The 20,473-nt window shown below is 35.8% G+C and overlaps 1 protein-coding gene across 15 annotated transcripts in view; it reads right to left on the bottom strand.

Annotated features, from left to right (window-relative positions):
* Positions 1-20,473, bottom strand: part of PAM (peptidylglycine alpha-amidating monooxygenase) — a 311,548-nt gene that overhangs the window by 117,330 nt on the left and 173,745 nt on the right. For all 15 annotated transcript variants that reach the window (XM_058276787.2, XM_058276770.2, XM_058276809.2 and 12 more), the window contains 2 exons: positions 10,528-10,615; positions 489-574 (listed from right to left, as the gene is read on the bottom strand). In XM_058276787.2, coding sequence (XP_058132770.1) covers positions 489-574; positions 10,528-10,615 — 174 coding nt within the window. The remainder of the gene's footprint in view (positions 1-488; positions 575-10,527; positions 10,616-20,473) is intronic.

The following is a 20,473-nucleotide window of genomic DNA, read 5'->3' as shown; positions in this document are numbered from 1 at the left end:
AAAAGCGAGTTTGATAATTCACTCACACATCAGAAGATAGCAGTTTAGATGTGAAGTCAGAAAGCCAACAGAGGTTTGGCATCACATTAATACCTAGATTCCAGGACTATATAAATAAAAAAACCCTGCTTGCTGACACAGAGATTTATTTAATGCCTAGAACTCCTTGTTCATGACATGTTCCTGCTGCAAAGAACCACTGTACCTTGGGTCAAAAGTGGCTTTAGCTATGCTTGGTTATTTTCTAATTCTACCCAAGATGTTTTGTGGCAAACTGCTTACCAAAGAGAGGAAGAGAAAGAGTAATTACTTAAATGAAACCTTTTCAATACAAAGTAGGTATGCAGGTAGTTTTAGCATAAAACTGCAATATAGAACATTGTCAACTACCACTGGGCAAGACTTATAATAAATTATAATAAATAAGCACTTTAGAATCAGAATTTAAGCAGCTTAATGTAAGAATATCCAAAAGGCCTCTGATGTACCTTTGGGGAGTGTGGTGGGGGGAGCATTTCTTGCCCAGGCATATAGGATATTGGCTTTATCTGTACAGGTTCCTTCATCACAAAACCTGGGGGAGAAAAAAGTAGTTATAAATCACTATTCAAGTAGTAAAATACATCAATGACTCCACATTGTGTGTTTGGATATTTGAAATAAAGTAGAATACATCAATATATCACCATTATATATGCTTAAAGATACTAATGAGGATTGGAGCAAAGAATAATTTCTACATGAAAAGCACATACAACGGTAAGTTTTTATTTTGTTTGTTGACTGATTGTAAAGCAATCCTGTGAGGTACACAGTCAATTTCTACTTTTATGTTTCAATGTGGAATATACTCTCTGCAATCAGATAGAAAAATAAGCATTACTACTACAGTGAGTCTGTGTAAACCAGAGCTAATGCAGTGGAAATTCAGAAGTGGACTAAAAGAAATGTCATCTATGTTCCCCTTTGGGGATCAGTGTTGCTCTCAACAAATATTTGGCTACGATACAAACAACACACCATACCTACCTTCAGAAGGGTGAACAACACAAGTATACCCCACTTTAATGGACCTTGATATTATACATGACTTTCAAGTTTATAAATACTGTCTATACCATTGATAAATTGTTTATCATTAAACCCATTTAATCTTACCCAGTCTCAGCTGTCTCTTGTATAACAGGGCTAATTATGCCCACCTCAAAGAATTAATCTGTAGATCAAACGATATATGCAAAAGCACTTTATAAACCTCAAAGCACTTCACCAGGATAATGTATTATTTAACAAAACATTCACTTTCTCTAGAGATTCTTTGTTGAGGGACAGTGTTGTACGTTGAAAAGAGCACAGGCAGAACAACATATCAGGAGTTGATTCCCAGAGCCACTCCTTTATAGGTGGGCATACTGGGCATGTTCAGTTCTCGAAGGCTCTGTTCCTATAAGGAGACCTCTCTGAGAAGGCTGCTGTGATGTGATTGTGTAAGGCATCCAGTATGGGAACTAGAATATTTGGCAATCCAACTCAGTAATCGATAATCTTTTTGACTCCAAACCAGGCATTTTTTTCATTACACTATGATGCCTCACTGTGTGCTATTTTAGAATTGGATTTGTTCAAAACTCTGTTGAGCTAAATTTTTAAAGTTGCATATATATATATATATTTGTGTTTTGTGAAAGTGGCTCCAAGCAAAGTTAACATCAGGAGTGTAGGCAAATCTGAGGACTATCAGAATGAGGACAACTACAGCTTCTTGGATGGGAAGTTGGCTCTCAAAGGAAAAAATGTGCACTGGTCATGGCCTGTATGGGAAGTGAAGGCAGACCATGGTGGCTTATGAAAGAGGTTAGAAATTAAAGCTAGAAATTTGGAAAATCCCAAGGTTGCAGATATGAAAACTACTCTTAAGAAGTAAATTGATACTCAGAGGTGGGGACTTCTAACATATGTCTTGCTTCTGGCCAGAAATGGGGTTGGGGGATAGGCAATAAGAGCAGACAACCAGAGTACCTGTCTGAATAAAGGTGTCAGGTACTGGGAAATGGGAACTCCTAATAAGGTCGAGTTCAGCAAATGCTCTTGCTTCCATAAATCAGGCTGCAGAAGGGATTGTGTAATGTGTAATGTAAAACACATCAGCCAGTGGTTTCTTATGGCTCACTGTCCAAGAACGATATACTTAGGATGAAGGATCATTACCATGTGAGAATTGTACGTTGGAACAAATGTCTGTGACATCCTTGTGCCAAGTATGTTAAAAGGCTTAGGGTGTTGGACAGTGCCCAAAAGCAAAATTTTCCTCCTAGGCCTCATTCGATAACAGTTAAAGAAATGAGGTTGTCAAATGTGATGAGCTCCGTGTATCACTGCGGTGAGCTACTAAAATTTAAAGATCTGGGTGGCAATCTTCATAGCTTTCAACAAAGATCATAAATATACAACTGCCTAACACTGATGTGATGATAGACTTAGGTTAAACAAGATAATTATTTCCTCTGTATGGAAGCTGACTTAATGTGTGACTAGAAGGTACCAGAAGGAAATATAACAGAGGAAACTGGTCAGTAATTTTTCCTAAGCCACACACTCATTATGTCATTTTCTGACTCAAAAACTTTCAACTACTTCCCAAAAACAACATCAAAATAAAATCCAAATGTTGTAGCATAACATATAAGGCCTTTCATGGTCTGAGATTGAAGTCTCTGAGATATAACTCTCCAAACAAAACCCCTTTTAGTTATGCCAAATTGTTGGCAGTTTCTGATCTCTTCCAATGTTCTGTTTGCTTGGGACTCACGCTCCACCTCTTTGCCTGACAAACTTGTACTCACTTTCTCCTTTGAGATTCACCTGACATTTTCCGCTCAGGAAAGCTTTCTCTGACATTCCCCCCACCCCTTTCATTCTTTAATAAGTACCCATCCTAAGTATCTGATTACTTATCTATCTCTCCAACCAGACTGTGAGTACCTCGAGGTTTGGGGTCATGTCTTTCACCTTATACTTCTAGCCCTGGAACATTGCTTGTCATTTAGTAAACATTCAACAAATGTTTACTGAGCCTTAGCTGTACTGAGTTTTTAACTTTGTACGTACAAACACTTAAATCATTGAGTTAGCTTAAGTTTTATTGTACTGTTGAATATTACTAAAAGATTTAAATACCAATAAATTTGAATTATTATTTGCTTGGCATTTTATACAAATCAGCTTATATTCACTTTCACAAGAACAATACAAGTAGGTTATACTTTATAGCTGAAGATGCTCAGAGAGCTTAAGTAATTCCCAAAGGTCACACAGTCCAGAAATGATTCAAGACTAGGGCTGTGGCAGTCCCTTATATCTCAATTTTTTGAGACTGGTTTATGGGCAGAGAATGATATTTTATGAAGATAAACTTTGATGACTGCTATAATAAACTGCAATCTATGCAAGCAATTTAAAATCAGATTGTAGATGAAATAAATTGCTCTTCTGTCCTATGCAAAGAGATAATGATTTTAAATTTTATTCACTTTTAAGGTCTGGTAAAATAAGATCTTCAAAATCAAACCTTGATTTCATTTTTAAAATACTAGCTTATAACTTTTTAAAAGTATATTAAACTCAAGACTGAGTAAAGAATAACTGACTCACTGGAGGACAATGGGACATGGAAACGAATCCTAAAACTTAAAGAGAGGAGTAAGTGAAGAGGAAAAACAAGAGGCCAAGAAAATTGGGATCTAAAATTGACAATTTAACTGAGTGCCAACAAGACTTTGAATGAAATCCTTGCATTTCTTCATTTTCAAATTTCCATATCCCATTTTCAATGAAATTAGCATCGTATTTTCTCCACATAAAATGCCCAAGATAAAGACAATATTGAATAGTTTGGCTTTCCAAAAAAGTAACCTACATAAAATTGAAGGGATTTTTACTATTCTTATTAAAAAGAAGAGTCTTAGTGCTAGGAAGCAACATTAACCCTTGATCAATGGCTGTTGTAATTTCAGGCCTCATCAACCAGGTTTCTTATTTTTATAATTCCAGCAGCTTCTAAAAGCTCTTCAAGATTAAGTCAATTAAAGTGTGAAAAGATTCATACAGCTCCCTTGTGGTTCCTTAATATTCACAGTAAAAATGATGAAAATTAACATTTGAAAATAAAAGTATTCCAGTTTCCTGGCCTTTTACTATAGAACCCTTTCCACCTCTAATCTGTGGGGAAACCATTCAGATGGCATGAATTTTTTTTGACTGTGCCAAGCACTGAAGAGTGCTAGCCTGTCACTTTGAATTATCTGGTTGACTGTTAAAGTACTCTCTGGTTGTATCTGTTAAAGGCTATTTAAAATCCAAGGTTACTCAGGGAAGATCAGACTGATAACTTATTTCTTCTTTTGGCTAAAATAATTTTTTTATTAAACTTGTCATACCTTCAGATTAAGTCTGTATGGCCTTAAATTCCAATTTTAATGCATTAAGTATCTCACAGAGCCAGGACAATTAATCAAACATTAGAAAGCTTCTTTAAGAAGTACAACATCAAATCAATGGTATGTGTGGAATGTCCTAACCTTTCAAAATTGCATCTAGTATGAGTCAGATATTCAAATTCCATTAACTGCTTTATAAACCCATAGAACATTTTTTCCAACTCAGACAATTCTATGTGAATTTCAATATAATAATTAGGAATTCACCTAGTAATTGGAAGAATACTTAATGGGGAGGCTAGAGCAGTGCTTAAAAAGCACCAGTCTGACTAACAGCAGTACAGGATCTGCCACCTCCTTCCCTACCCCAATGAGATTAGGGAGACAATCAAGTTCATAGGTGCAGTGGGTGCTTCTGTTTGGTCCACGCTATATTCCTGGTCCCTAACAAAGGGTTTGTTACAGAGTATATGGTTAGTAAATAGCTTAAATAGTTTATCATGAAATGAATAAGGATAATATTTACTATTAAGTATTTCTATATGCCAAACACTGTACCAAGCACATTACTTAAATCATCTCATTTCATCTTCATGACAGCTCAACAGGCAGTATTAGCATTCCCATTTTACAGATGAGGATGAGGGAACAGACCAATACAGGTTAAAACATTTGACCAAAGTTTATAACAATTATCAAATAAGAGAACTGAGACTTGAACCCAAGACTCTCTGATTGCAAAGTCCTGACTCTATGCTAAGTATTGTAGCCCTATGCTATTCTGGTTTCTCATAAATACTAGTTTTATGAGGACAGAATAATGTTCAAAATTATATAGTTTGCTTCTACTGAAAGTGCCAAAACAGTTACAAACACGGCATTCTATTTTATTGACGTTGACACTAGGCTACAAGAATTGGGTAGCTGCCTATGGAATACTTTTTAACATGCCTAATCCAGGCAACCTAAACTTTCAACAAGGAACATGATCTTTGCCGATGAGAAGCTAGAACTAGATACCAAATGTATTTTAACGAACTGATCCACTATACTATTCCTATAGGCAATATAATGAATCTATTATATTAATATTATTAATGTAAAAAGGAAATGGATACAATTATTCTAGCTTGGTGGAAATTTAGGTCTTAACTTTGCTCTACATTCAAAGAGACGTTTTATAGTGCATAAAACAAGGGATAATGTAGGTTTTGGAGATTCATGCGATATTTACTTATACTGACAAGGATGTTATGTATGTTTAACTTTAGAAGTGTAGTTATTACAGGAAAAACAAAGAGGGAATTGGAAAAGACAATGTGAGTCCTGCTGAATAGTTACAGATGACAGATATCTGGGATATGCAGAGGGCTCAGAAAGGCAGCAGCATATGCACATACCAGCCTCAACCAAAGAATCATTATCATCATGAGGGAGGCCACAAAGATGTAGACTTAGCCTGCAAGTAATATCACCGTAAAAAATGACTGTCATTTAAATGGATAACCAAGCAGGGTATTTCATATACAGGCTTCACTCTATATTTCATAAGTTTTAGATACTTCTCTCTTTCCCCTCATCGGCAATCCTGTGGAAATAGTGGCATTTAAAAAGACACAGCAGGTGGTTAATAAATAGAAACAGTTGAAAGCGATTTAAGCTAAAGCTTCATAGGAAGGTAAAGCACTATTGCTTTAGTTTAAGAATGATTCCAACTTAGAGCAGCTGGAAATAGCCTCATTTAATCAGTTGGGATTCTTCTTTTCAAAAAATATCAAGTAACCTGGGGAAGCCATCTTTGATTTGTGAAGATTGGTTGGTCATAGCATCATTAGAAATAGTTTTAAAATCAAACAATTACTAAGACTAAAAATAATAATTTTCACTTTCAATAAAAGATCACTCCTAAGTACAAATCTGGACACATAGATTCATGTTAATCAACCAATATTTCCGAAAACACAATCTTGGAGTTTGCAATCATAAATTGCTTTAAGCCCTAAATCCAGCAGTCAGCAGAATAGATTGTAGGCATAAGTCTACAATCTCTAATGAAGAAAAGAGAGCACTCTAGAAATACCCCAAATGCCAAAACAATTTGTATGAACAAGACATCATGATTTTCAACACCTGAAACTCTCAATTAGCTAACCTATCATTATTTTAAAAATTGCTTATTAGAGTAAAACTAGAGTGAAGAAAGGTATTCATAAAACAGATTAATGCAGTATTTTAATTTCCAAGGATATTCTAATATTTACCACTTTTTAGTGCAGAACAAAAATAGATTTTTACATATAAATTAACTTAGTTTTCAGCACCTCTATTTCCTTACTGACCCTAAACAGCCCAAAAGAGCATCTGCTCACTAATGGCTCATATTCAGCCTCCAAATCAGGGGTACTTAGAATTGCCAAGCTTTGACTTGTATCTGGATAGACAAAGAGGGTCCTAAAACTTACGCTATTGCTATGCTTCCTCCAATTTCGATGCTGTCATTTTTCGTTGGTCCCTACATGAGGTTAATTGTCTCTTTTCTTAAAAGCCTGAGAAAGACAGTATTGGACTTGTGTCAGATAGGAATTGTTTTCTTCACATGGGTCAGCAGAATTGATCCTTTTCCATCAGCTGGCCCTTATTTGCATTCTCAAGAGGTATGTTAATTTGGAATTGAACACCAGGCCCACTCTAACAATAAAGGGACCACCCCACAGTATATTAAAAGGTTCACATCAATGTACGCAATTTAAATGTGCATGCATACAATTAACTAGACACATTACCAGTGTGAGCTGCTAATTTGGAATGAGACACAAAAGACTGGAATATGTGAAGAGGAAAAAAACTTTAAAATTAAAATGAGTACATAATGAAAACTGCTTCATGCTGTGTCTACTATTTTCATGTAAACTCAATATAACTGTAAATATATTTTAATGAACAGTAGAAAGAGGCAATTACAAGGAGCAAAGGAGGGCAGCACAACAGTGAAACATCATCAGAATAGTTCTTTGCATTCATATTAAAAATGCTGCCTGAAGACAGAGGATGAATTATAACTTCATAATTTCAGGGGAAAAATGTTTTCTATATTAAAGACATATACCTACTTGCCAACCTGCTGCCAATGAAAATAAAACATTCAAGGGAAAACACGGGGAAATCCAAGCTAACAAAACAGAAAAGGAGAGGAAATCTGAGGCTGACATTTTCGCATTGAAATATCCTATTAACTTTTTCTTCTTTTTCTAAAACACCTTCGTGTTGTCTTAAAGATCTCTCTAGAGCATACATGAATTCTTGATAATCTTAAGCCTTGGAAGTGATAGTGGTTTCATAGCTAAAGACATAAGTGAAAGTTTAGGACTGTTAACTTAAGTACTGTCTTTATCTAGGAAAAACCAAAGAATAGATTTGCAACTATAAAAGAAGTGTGATAAATTCCATGGATTCAAAAATTTCAGAAAAATAACACAAAACCTGTGACACTGATGAGTTTTTGTTATTAGCATTATAATTCAGGTAAGAAGCAAAAAAGCTGAACAATTGCAAAATATCTACTGACTGTCTCCAGGGCTGAGCCTATGTGGCATCAAGGGTGGCGGATGAAGATGCTTTTATGAAACAACAGAAAAGCACAGGCCATGAGATATATTGAAAGATAGCTAAACTGTAACCTCTTTAAAATGGAGAATAATGCTGGGTACCGAAGTCAGCACTACCATACAGTGTTTTACTTAATACTTATCTCCTATTTTGTAATACATGTTGACAAGATTCTACTTTAAAATATTAGGTGAAACACTTTGGGCTTGGTTAAAAGGAGAAGAATAACAACATCAATTACTGTCCTTTTTGGTTATAAAGTCAATTATAATTGACCTATAGTGATAATAAGTGGGAATATGGACTGCAAGGCAGATATTTTAAACTCCATTTAAAAGGACATGGGTATAGTATCGTTAGAAATTCAAATTACTCAGTGATTCAACAGTTTGGCCAAACATAGTGGCTACCCTCCTGGTGGTGAGTCAACCAGTCCACACATCTCCAATAATGCCTTTCCAATCTGACTCAGCATTTGCATGCAATTTATATTCTGGAAACTGGAATTTTAGAGCAGAAAGGGGTTTTGTAAATGATCTAGCGTAAGTCCCTCAATAAAATGAAGAAACTGGAGCCCAGATGGGCAAAGTAATTTCCCCAGGGACCCTTGCCAGTTTATTCATTGCTCTTTTCATTCTACCACGTTGTCTTTCAAATAATAATTTTAACAAAGTAATATATTTTAAGCGATTACTCCAATCAAAATTGCTGTATTCACTGTCATTTTTCTTTGAATTCTCTTTCTCTAATTTGGAAGACTTTTGGTCAGTACATTCTACAGATTTAATTTCAAAATAGTACCTTTAAAATTATTAATCAATATTTTTAAGGAGTCAAAGTAATGGACATTTGATATGTCCTTAGCATGACAACAATGAAGTAGGCTTGGGCTATTTTATATTATTTTTCTTACTTGAAACCATAATAGCACTTAAGTGATGTTTTATTTTTTGTTCATTCCTCTTAACAAGGATGAAGCTAAATACCAGATCCTAAAAGCTTGTAATACTTCTGGCTTGTTTCAGAAGTTCTAATCCAAAAGCAAATAATTGAAAATTTCAGAAAAAAAACCTTTTAAAGTATAAAAAACAAGGAATATGATTTGCATATAAGAATAAAAAACAAAACAAACAACAGAATAAAATTTTAATCCCAGAAGTTAATTTACGAAAAATTGAAGAAGGGCAAAAACTGGAATGTTGATATCAAAGGGTATTAACTGTGATTTGCTGACTCTATTTTTACATAAACCCAGTGATGTAAGTTGGGTTCCTTTGTGATATGCTCCTTTTCATCAAATAATGTACGCCTATTAACAAATGTTTTGATGGTACTTGGTCCATGGAGATTTCCACTAATTGCCCTGTGCTTTTACAGTTCCAAATACATATTGCAATTGTTTATTAGAAAAACGATGAAAAAGCAGTAGCTGCATGTCTTGCATCAGGCTAATGAATATTAGGATGCACAGAGATGGATCTGTCGGCCTACATGATTATATATAGACAGAAGGACCTCAAAACAGATCCCTTCCCAATGCAAAGCAAGACATACCAGTAATTTTGAACTGTTATAGAACAGTGATTCTGGTGGTAGGTGAAAAATAAAGAGTGAAAAAACATAGCTGCTTTCAGAGTTCATTGATCTAAAAGGGTAAGAACACCAAAGAACAAAAGGAAAGAGAAGGTCTCAAGCCATAATTATGTTGTAAGGTTTGGGGGAGAGGGGTAGAAAACCTATCTTATTTATCCTAGACCTCCCACAGCATCTGCTATAGCTAATGCATAGGACAGGCATTTAATAGATGTTTATTGATTATTCATGACATATTAGATTTATCACAGTGATTAAATAAATTCCAAAACTACAATAGTGACTTGAATATATGGGAGAAGGGAAATAAAATGGAAATAACCTCAATTTGGACCCAGACAACTTAAGTTTCAATCCTTGTCTGGTACCAACTAGCTCTATTATGTTGATCTAGTTACTGAATCTCCTTGAGATTTGGGCTCCATGTTTCTGTAAAGCGGGGATAATAGTACCTGCTTTGTAGAGTTGGTAGAATAAAATCTAACTGTGTTTAGATCACCCAGTACAGTAGCTGGGACAAAAGAGTGCTCAGTCAATGTAGATATCATGCTCTTTGGGTAGAATGACAAACTAAAAAAGCTGACACCAGAGTAACAATTACCTAAATTCTGAGTCCTTCTTTACAATTTGTCTGCACCTTGATGCACTGTCTATGATAACAGACATATATTTATTAAGGCTGTGACAAAAATTGACAGACATATTCCCTAGTAAACAAAAATAACTGTGATAATTAAACTTTGACAAATGTGAAGAAAATGAGCAATGTTCTTTTTCTAAAAGAGTCTACACATTTATTAATTAGTGATAAAATACTTGTCCAGAAGCACTTTGTACTTCTAAAAAGTATACATTTTCTATACTTCTTTGTTTGTGAACCCATTATCCTTACCAGTAACTCCCAGTGGATGAAGGCATATTGCATCCAAAAAGTAACATATGATGGACAGTATCCATGCTGGCATGAGGTCTGAAGTCAACTGTAAGAAAAAAAATGCTAGATGAATGTAAATACAAGTTATACTTCTAAACACAAATGCCACAAGGGATCACATCTTAGAACAGACAGAAGAGCTCTTTAACAAAGTTACTCTGATGTTCTCATGATATATGTCCTGGTTGTACAAATATTCTTATTCCTTAAAATGAGTATGTCTTAATTATTTGATTTGGAAGGATAGTAAGCTATTATATAATAAAAGGGTAAACTAATAATTAATAGTCTGAATACTACACACACTTTTTAAAGTGGTGGGAGCATTACATGGGTAGAAAATGAAAGCTCCGGGCTATGTATTCACAATAGCTTCCCTTTCAGATATCAGCAGAGTGCTGAGTACCATACAACACTGTACAACATTGCCATGAAGCAGAAGCCACACTGAGCGGTCAAACATGAGCAAAAGGATTCATAACAAAATTTATTACTATTGTAAATTAACAGTAGTAGTCTGGGAGGTACACAGAGAAACAATTTACTAGGAAAGAAAAATAAAAGTGGAAAATGCAACTGTACAAAAATAAAGATGCAAATTTACTGTCCTGGATGAGCACTGTGCACTTGCTAAATGGATACTGAAACTTAGATAATGATATTTCTTGCTTTCATCTAAGAGTGTTTGAAAGACAATAAAATAAACAAAAAACATTTCATGGATAAAACAGAAATAATGAAAAATAAATTATACTGCTCCTGGTAGTCAATATTCAGCATGAATTCCCTTTCCTGGATTGGATTTGGCTCATCCCTTTTCATCCTCATTCAAAATTCTCCTGGGTATGCAATAGCAGTTTACAAGTCATCTTTACACCTAAAATTACTAAATAGCCTAAAATGACTGAAGGTCTCAAGTGTATACAAAACTGCATCTTTCAGACTTTTTGATCTGTTTGATATAATTAATAAAATACCACTTATTGCTAAAATATGAGATATGAGTATTTATAAAATAAAAAATGTAATAACATCAAAATGTAGCACTATAACTTGAAGGTGTGGTCAATCAGAAAACAAAGGGAACCTACTGTGTGCCCATCTTGGCTTAGAAATTTCAAGGAACATAAAAAGCCTTTCATTTACTGCACTGAACATAAGAATTTAAAACCTAAAAATTTAATCTCGAGGTTTTCATCCCACCACTTAAAAAAACAAAAATGGCTGGAAAATGGACTTGATATAACTTGAAGCTTTGTTTCTATTATCAAAGAATATGATAAGCCTAGGAGAGAGAAAATACTTTGGAAAGAATCTTATTGAAGTTGCAACAGTTTATAACACAGAAAATCATATTGTTTCTAAAGCCCAAATTTGTCACATGAAAAAAATGGAAGGAAGAATAGGCCTTCTGAATCACTCAAGCTGAGCTCACAATTTCCTTTCTCAGTTCCAGGATCTTCCCAGGGGATCTTTCCTGGGGAAAAAGAAATTTTAAAATCCCTGAGAAGACAGTGCCAGGCCTTTGTTTGTCCTTTATGCATCTTAACTTTATTTTGAGATAAAACATAATAAGTTATCTTAAATTCATTTTTTATCAAATTGGTTATATCATGCTATGGATATCTATTTAAATTTTTTGTCTGATGGCATCCCCTACCCCTCTCGCTTAATTTTCTCTTCTTTAAATATCCTTTTGCTAACCCATAACAGATTTGTCAAACAAGAGGCTCAACTCTTCTACTTTTGGAAGACAATCACGTAGTTTTACCCCTTAGATGATCTTATTGTAAGTGGATTATGTTAATAGATTTCCTAAAATTGAATCATTCTGGGAACTGTGGTAATAAATCAACAGGGGGAAGTACAGTTTATTTCAATATTTAACTTTTGGATGCAAAAATGTGAGTTTGAGTTATTGGCTTAAAATCCGGGTGGAAATATCCAGCAGAGAGTCGGAATTGTGTGACTGTTGTTCAAGAAAGAGGTCAGAGTATTACAGATTTGGGAATTGCTCACAAGAACCCTAAAGGCATGAGAGTGGACAGAAAGTACCAAAGGTAAAAGAGCGAGCCACAAAGAAAGTTCAGGCCAGATTGCTGTCAGGATGGGTGAAGGAGACACCAAGAATGGGCTATTTTTTAATATTATGCAGTCTGTGTGTATTGCAGTAAAACAAGGCAAATCTTTTTGTAGAAATTGTGGGCTATCATTAATTTAAACATTGAAATATTACTAAGCAAAAGATCCAGGTAAGAACAGATAAGAAACCTGTTGGAAAACAAATAGATTATTAAGACAATAACCAATTTCTGTGGCTATTCATTAGGAAGGAAAGTCACATGATTTGCCTTGAGCCTTCTTATGCCAGCAGGTCTTATGACTGTCTCCAGTAAATAAAGTAAATGACTAATCTTAATTATTCAAAGTATAACTTCTCAAATCATTGTCTGATTTTTTTCCCTTCTCATTCTGGCATACTCTTATTTGCCAGTTATTTGTCTCACTAAACTCTTACTAGGTATGTGTTTAATTTTATTTCTATAATGAGAAACAAATCAGTATCTTTAAGTGGTAGTAAAAGAAAATTCCTAAAGTTCCCTCTCATAAAAATTTATTCTCACGGACTCATATGGTCCTCCAGAAATTCAAGATCTAATTTAAATACTAAGTAAATTATTGGTAAAGGGTGAAAAGAAACTAACCATCTTTTTCATACTCTAATGAAAGAATATTATATCTAAGTATTTACATAATTATAGCACAAGTAAAACTCATTGGAAGTTGAAATAAAAACTACAGCCAGCAAAAAAGGAATGTCATGTCAAAGAGTAAATTTAAAATAAACAGTAGATGTCTTAAAATAAAGCAGTACTTGGATAATTTCATTGAAGAGCCTGTGGCCAGCAGAGTGGGGGAGTGGCGCCTGAGAAAAGATTAGGCAGACAGGTTAATTCCTGTGTTAGATCTATTCCTATTTATCCTGTCTGGATTTGCAAAGACCCCACCCACTCCTAGTAAATAAGAATGAAGTCCTTCAGAACAAAATATACATCTGACTATGTTGGAGAAGCCAATACCAGACAAAACAGAATTTGGAAACATATTTTTAAATCGCATCTTAAAAGAAAGCTCCCTAAAGAAACACAGGATCCAGGAGGAAAAAAGCAAAAGGATAATAATGAAAATAACTGCATTTAAGTGTGAGATTCTGACATGTAAAATAAACAAAGGCATCCTAGGGATGGTGACAAACAGGGCAAAAATAGCCTTGTGAGACTGCTGGGGAATATTATATCCAATAAAATTGAAAGTGCCACTGACTCTTCTAACTCAATAATAAGGTGACAGTTGTTTAAGTAGAAATGGTACTTCATTCTGTATAGATTTTAACAGTTCAAATCACCTGATATAAAATATCAGGGAAAATTTTATAGACAAATGTGAGTCAGTCCTGGGAACTAAATACCTTTGAAGGCTAAGACTCCAGAAAGAGTGACTTGCATATTAATTAAAGGAAATATGATGACACTGAAAGTGCATTGGTTGGAGGATTCCTCAAAATATAATGCCATCTGAAATGAAACCTTCAAAGTATGTGTGTGGGCCACATATGGAGGCTAGAGATAACTAGGTCTGTTTTCTAGAATTCTAAGTAAAATTTGTTCTAACTACATAAGATTATTGGGGATTTATGGCCTCTTTCAGCTAACATCAGACTATATCCAGGATCATAAAATTCTCTAAGAATGTGACCTAGGAGAAAGTTTCACTTAGCACTTGGCTTTCTCTCCATTTTTCCTTTCCAAGTGGATATCTAAGTCTGCATGTTAAAGTTTTGATATATCTGCCAGACTGAGGACCTGGAAAAATTTTGGAGAACCCACATAGCCAAGAAAAGGAGCCAGGGATTTGAGAGATATCTATACACATATAACCAACAATAAATTACCATTGAAAATGGGAGGAACACTCTTTTTATATAAATATGAGTAGTGGAGGAGTACCGCAGACAATGGAAAATTAGCCCACTGAATAAAGAAGAACTGGCTTGTAGCATTACAGAACGTAGTCATTATAGAATTGTTGCCTGTATATAATGTCATTAGAGATGATCTTTGTTAATTTTTTAAAATTCCCAGTGGAATCATGCTATACACAGTAATGTTATCGGATTTTGTCTAGGTTCTTGACTAACTTGCAGAAATGAATTTCAAGAGCATGTTTGGTGAGTTAGGCCAGTAATTTATTCAGGTAGGGATGGAAGAGAAATGGGAGAAAATAACAGATCATGGGTCCCAGGTGAAGAGGAAGGGGCTGAAAAGTGATGAAGTGGGCTGATTTACAGACTACAATTCCCCATTATAGATTACAAATGCCCAGGTATTATGTGCATGGTGACCATGGCAGGGGAAAAACCGTGACAGCAGGGCGCAGAAGGCAGGAACAAGGGTCCAAAAGTAAGAGAGTTGCTCAGGCCTTGTGCCTGTTTTTTGAACCATTAATTATTCCACCCCTTTGCTAACAGCAGGGGAGGAGTTCCAGCTGTTTGCTGTTATGATTGATTACCCCACCCATCAATTCCCTAGGAGGGCCCAAAGATAAAGTCCTTGAAGAATATCCAGGGCTTCTCCTGGCTTCCGGAGGAAATCCTGTACTGAATGGCAGAATCTCATGAGGGTCTTCCAGCAGCCATCTTGAGGGTTATTGACGTCCATGTGGACTCTCTGCCAGGTTCCAGATCCATCTATTGATTCCCTATCTTACTAGCCTGCTTCAGTAATATTTCATATACTGTAGGTATTTTTACATGCTATTAAACAATTTTCTTCTACAGTGCTTTTCAGCTGTGGTTGTGCATTAGAATTACCGGTGGAGTTTGTTTAAAATACAGAGGTCCAGAGGCAATGTTAGAGCAGTATCTCCCCTTGCACCCATCAACATCTCAATCAAATGTCCTGAGATTATTTCTAGAGGAATGTATCTTTTAAAAGCTTCACTGGTGAATCATGGGTGATTCTGACTATAGTCAATATTTTCAGTGGTAATATAATTCTATTAGCTGGACAAACTCAGAGTTTAGTTTTCTAATCATGAACTGGGATTCTATTGCTTTTGTAAAAGGTATAGGACAAACAGTAAAAATGTTTCTTTTTAAATAAACATAAAAAGTTTCTGAAGATAAAAAATAGGTGATAATTTATAATTTTTTAATTAAAAGGGATCAGTGGAACTCTGAATTTCATCATGTAATATAAGTTGGGTTGCCTAGATTTTAGGGCTGAGCTTTGCAGCAGGCATATACACAGAGCATCTAGTGATTATCTACATGCGTTACTAAGGAGTCAGTATTCTAAAACTGCTAGTGTTTTCAATTGCATTCAATATTGAGAGAATTGGACAGTGTAAGGTTCACCAAACAATGAAAAATGTAAAAGGGTTATAGTAATTACAAAAAGGCAGGTCCCAAAATCAACCTTAAACATTTATTTCTAAAAAATAAAGATTATATTTCAAAAGAATTCATAGAAACTGAAGATAGCTGTGCTCTAAACTGTAATTTAAGTGTAGCATATGAGTGACCTTAATGTTCATAATCTTGCAGTTTGGCCAGAAAAGCTCAGATAAATGTAAATCTCAAAGCACTGTACTCCAATTGGCAGCATGTTAAGAACCTGCAGCAATGGCATATTTTATTGTCTTCTACCAGCATTCCTCCCATAAAGCAATTCTACACTAAAATAAAGACTCTTTGCTTGAACATTTTTTATCAGAAATTTTTAAGGAGAAATTGTCATTAACTCTTGCTAGTATGGACAAGGAAGTACAATTCATAAAGAATCCTTTAACATGGTTTATGAGAACTTTAAGCTGCTGTTGCCAAATTAACCAAGAAATAAGACACCTAAGCAAGTCTATAAATGGAACATAAATTTAAAAATGAAATCATCCTGTCCTCCAAACAGGATCTTTCAACACAAAAAAGAATTAAAGTTCTAGACGATATAACTTTTCAAATGGAACTTTTTGGTATATACCAGAACCAATAAATAAAGAATCAATAAACAGACTTTCTCTGCCAAAGTATGCGTGATAAAATATAATAAGCTTCACTAAGCTCCTTTTATGTAATATGATTCTTAAAGTAGTCTCCTTAATTTCCTATGGATCAAATGCATATTCCCCTCCTTGCCTTTTGAGGCCATGAATAATATTGTGCCAGCTTTCCTAACTCACCTCCTTTCCAACATGCATACACTCTTCACTTAACAGCAATAACCAGTAACATCTACTGAGGGCCTACAGTGTAACAGACATTTATGTGCTTCTTACAATGACCTTATGAATTTGGTCTTTCTTTCTCTCCAAATAGATGAGCCTTGACAACAGGGAAGTCAAGTAAGTTGTCCATGGTCATGCAGCTGGCAAGCAGTTAAGCAAGGATATGAAGGCAGAGCAGTCTGGCCTGGGCTTGCTTTCTAATTTTTTTAAGGAGATACTGGGTGATAAACCCGGGATCTTGTGTATGGGAAACAAGCACTCAGCCACTGAGCTACACCTGCCCTGCTAGAGCTTGCTTTTATTTTTTTTTAAAGATTTATTTTTTATTTATTTCTCTCCCCTCCTCCCCGCCCAGTTGTCTGCTCTCTCTGTCCATTCCCTATGTGTTCTTCTTTGTCTGTTTGTATTCTTATCAGCGGCACTGGGAATCTGTGTCTCTTTTTGTTGCATCATCTTGCTGCGTCAGCTCTGTGTGTGTATGGTGCCACTCCTGGGCAGGCTGCACTTTTTTCGCGAAGGGCAGCTCTCCTTACGGGGCGCAGTCCTTGCGCATGGGGCTCCCCTATGCTGGGGACACCCATGTGGCACGGCACACCTTGTGCTTATCAACACTGTGCATGGGCCATCTCACTACATGGGCCAGGAGGTCCTGGGTTTGAACCCTGGACCTCCCACATGGTAAGCGGATGCTCTATCATTTGAGCCAAATCCATTTCCCAAGCTTGCTCTTTTAACCACTGTATGGCACTGTCTTTCTTTTCTTTTCTTTTTTCTTTCCTTTTCTAAATTTATTTCTCTCTCCTTCTCCACCCCACCCCCAGTTGTCTGTGCTCTGTGTCCATTCACTGTGTGCTCTTTTTGTGTCTGCTTGTAATTTTGTTAGCGGCACCTGGAATCTATGTCTCGTTTTTGTTGTGTCGTTTTGCTGTGTCGGCTCTCTGTGTGTGAGGTGCCACTCCAGGGCAGGCTGCACTTTTTTGCACTGGGCAGCTCTCCTTATGGAGCATGCTCCTTGCGTGTGGGGCTCCCCTATGTGGGGGACACCCCTGTGTGGCAGGGCACTTCTTGCACATAGTGTTGATGCGTGTGGGCCAGCTCATCACATCGGTCAGGAGGCCCTGGGTTTGAACCTTGGACCTCCCATGTGGTAGGCAGATGCCCTATCTGTTGGGCCAAATCCGCTTCCCATCTTTCATACTTGTGCCTGCTGCATACTGTTGGTGGCTGGAGTATTCTTCTCACCTCTGCATATCTAGATCATCTTCCCAGGGCTAATCTAATCTTGCCTCCCTCCTTCATGAAATCTTACCTGACTACACATATCGATATTTCTATAGAGGTAACCATTAAAATAGCTCACATCAAAATTAATGAAATGGCTACTTCAGAATGACCCAAGAAACTCCCACCACTGAAGTTCATTTATATATGAAAAGGGATTCAAACCTGGGCTTTCTGAGTCAGTCATTTTACTACAGCAGAAAACCTGGGGATGCAGCCTCTATCCTAGCGCTTACTAGCCATGTAATTTAATATAAGTTTACTTAACCTGAGCCTACGTTTCCTCATTTTTTAATTACATGGGAATTACAAGAGTACCTTCATGTATAAAAGCAAAGGAAGAAACTATAAAGGCAAAAGTTGATAAATTTGATTATGAAAATAACATCTTCTGTAAGTAAAAAATATACCACAAATAAAAATAAAAGAGAAAAAGGGAAAATATTAAAAAAATGACAAAGAGTTAATATACAAATAAATTCCACAAATTACCAAAAAAACGACAAGCAGTAATTCCAATGGCCATACTGGCAAAGGACATGAATAGACAATTAAAAAGAGAAATACAAAGAGTCAAACAAATATAAGAAAATATGCAAACTCACTAATGCTCAGTATGTGGAAATTAAAAGAAGATACTATTTTTAGCATCAATTTGAAAATTTATTTAAAAAAAACAAAAAAAAAACCTGACCAAATAAATCTTGCTGAAGGGACTGTTATAAAATGGGCATCATTTTGTTACTGACAGTGTGAATGGTACAACCCTGAGAGGTTTATAATAGGATTTGGTATGAGATGGCTGAGTCTGAATTCTAGCTCTACTCATTGATTGGCTGTTTGATCTTAGACAAGTCTAAAACTTAGACATTTTGTTTTTCCTAGTATTAATAAATGGTTTTCATTTGTTTGCTAAATTTTCTATGCGTATATTACTTTTTCAGCCGCCAATCCTCTGATATAACTTTGAATCACCTCTCAAGCCATTCAAACACAAGTTTCATTTTCCCCATCACCTTTTGGACTTTTCTGTCCTGCTTTCTAGATGACTGCAAGGCTGTCATGGTATGTTTCTGCCTTTTCCATAACTTCTCTCTCCTAGTTTCCTGGATCCCATGTCTTCCTCATTTTTAGTGCACTCACTTATTTGGGTGGAGCACATTCTCTAGCGACTTTCTGAGAAAAAGTAAATTAGAGGAAGACTTGAAATCTTGCATATTTGAAAATGTTATTATTCCACTTTCCCATATACTTTTTCTGGATATAGGAGGGTAGGTTGTATATATATATATTTTTCTCCACAGAATTTTGAAGGCATTTTTTCATTCTTGTCACTGGGAAATCTCAGATCATTATAATTCCTGACCCTCTGTAAATGAACGAATTTTCTCCCAGGAAACTTTAAAGATTTTCTTCTTATCCTCGTGTAATAGTTAATTTTATGTGTTAACTCAGCTAGGCTATGGTGTCTGGCTGTTTGGTCAAACACTAGCCTAAATGTTGCTGTGAATATATTTCATAGATGGTATTTTGTAGCATCTACAATCACTTGTCTTTAAATAAAAGAGATTACCCTGAATAAAGTGGGACTTAAGAGAAAAGACCTGAGGTTTCCCAGAAAAGAAGAAATTCTGCCTTAATGCTACCACCTCACTCTTCTCTGAGTTTTTAGCCTGCCAGTCTCCCCTCTGGATTTCACACTCAAAACTAGAAGACTGCCCCTTGCTGAAATTTTCAGCCTGCCTGCTTTCCCTACAGATTTCAGATTTGCCAGCCTCCAAAATTCCATGAGGCAATTCTTTAAAATAAATCAACATATATACATCCTGTTGTTTCTGTTTCCATGGAGAACCATGACTGAAACACCTTGATATTTTTAAATTTTATGAGAAGGTACATACTTTTGAAACTCCATTTTTGGATGTTAGTCCTCCTGAGTAAATGCTTCATTATTTATTGTTTCCTATGGGCCCCTCTTTCTTGTTTTGATATACTTTTCCAGACATTTTCTCAATATTGTCTTCTAATCTCTATCCTATTTCCAAGATCACACTGTTGTCCTCAAAGGGTACCATTCCATAGCTTCCTGGTCTTGTTTCATGGATTAAAAATCTTTTATTTCTTTTTTTTGGCTTCTCTTCTTGTCTTTCTCTTCTAGGATTTACCAGAATTTGATCCTGGGGACCTCTGCTAGAGAGAGAGGTTCCCGGTCAATTGCGCCACCTCAGTTCCTGGTCTCTGCTGCACTTCACCTTGACTTTCTCCTTTGTCTCTCTTTTGTTGTGTCCTCATCTTGCTGCATGACTCACTTGCGTGGGCACTGGTTCAAGCTGCGGACACT

Source organism: Dasypus novemcinctus, chromosome 2 (genome assembly GCF_030445035.2).
Source record: "Dasypus novemcinctus isolate mDasNov1 chromosome 2, mDasNov1.1.hap2, whole genome shotgun sequence".
Lineage (NCBI taxonomy): Eukaryota > Metazoa > Chordata > Mammalia > Cingulata > Dasypodidae > Dasypus > Dasypus novemcinctus.
The sequence above is the reverse complement of the archived record's forward strand: the minus strand, read 5'-3'. Positions and strand labels throughout refer to the sequence as shown.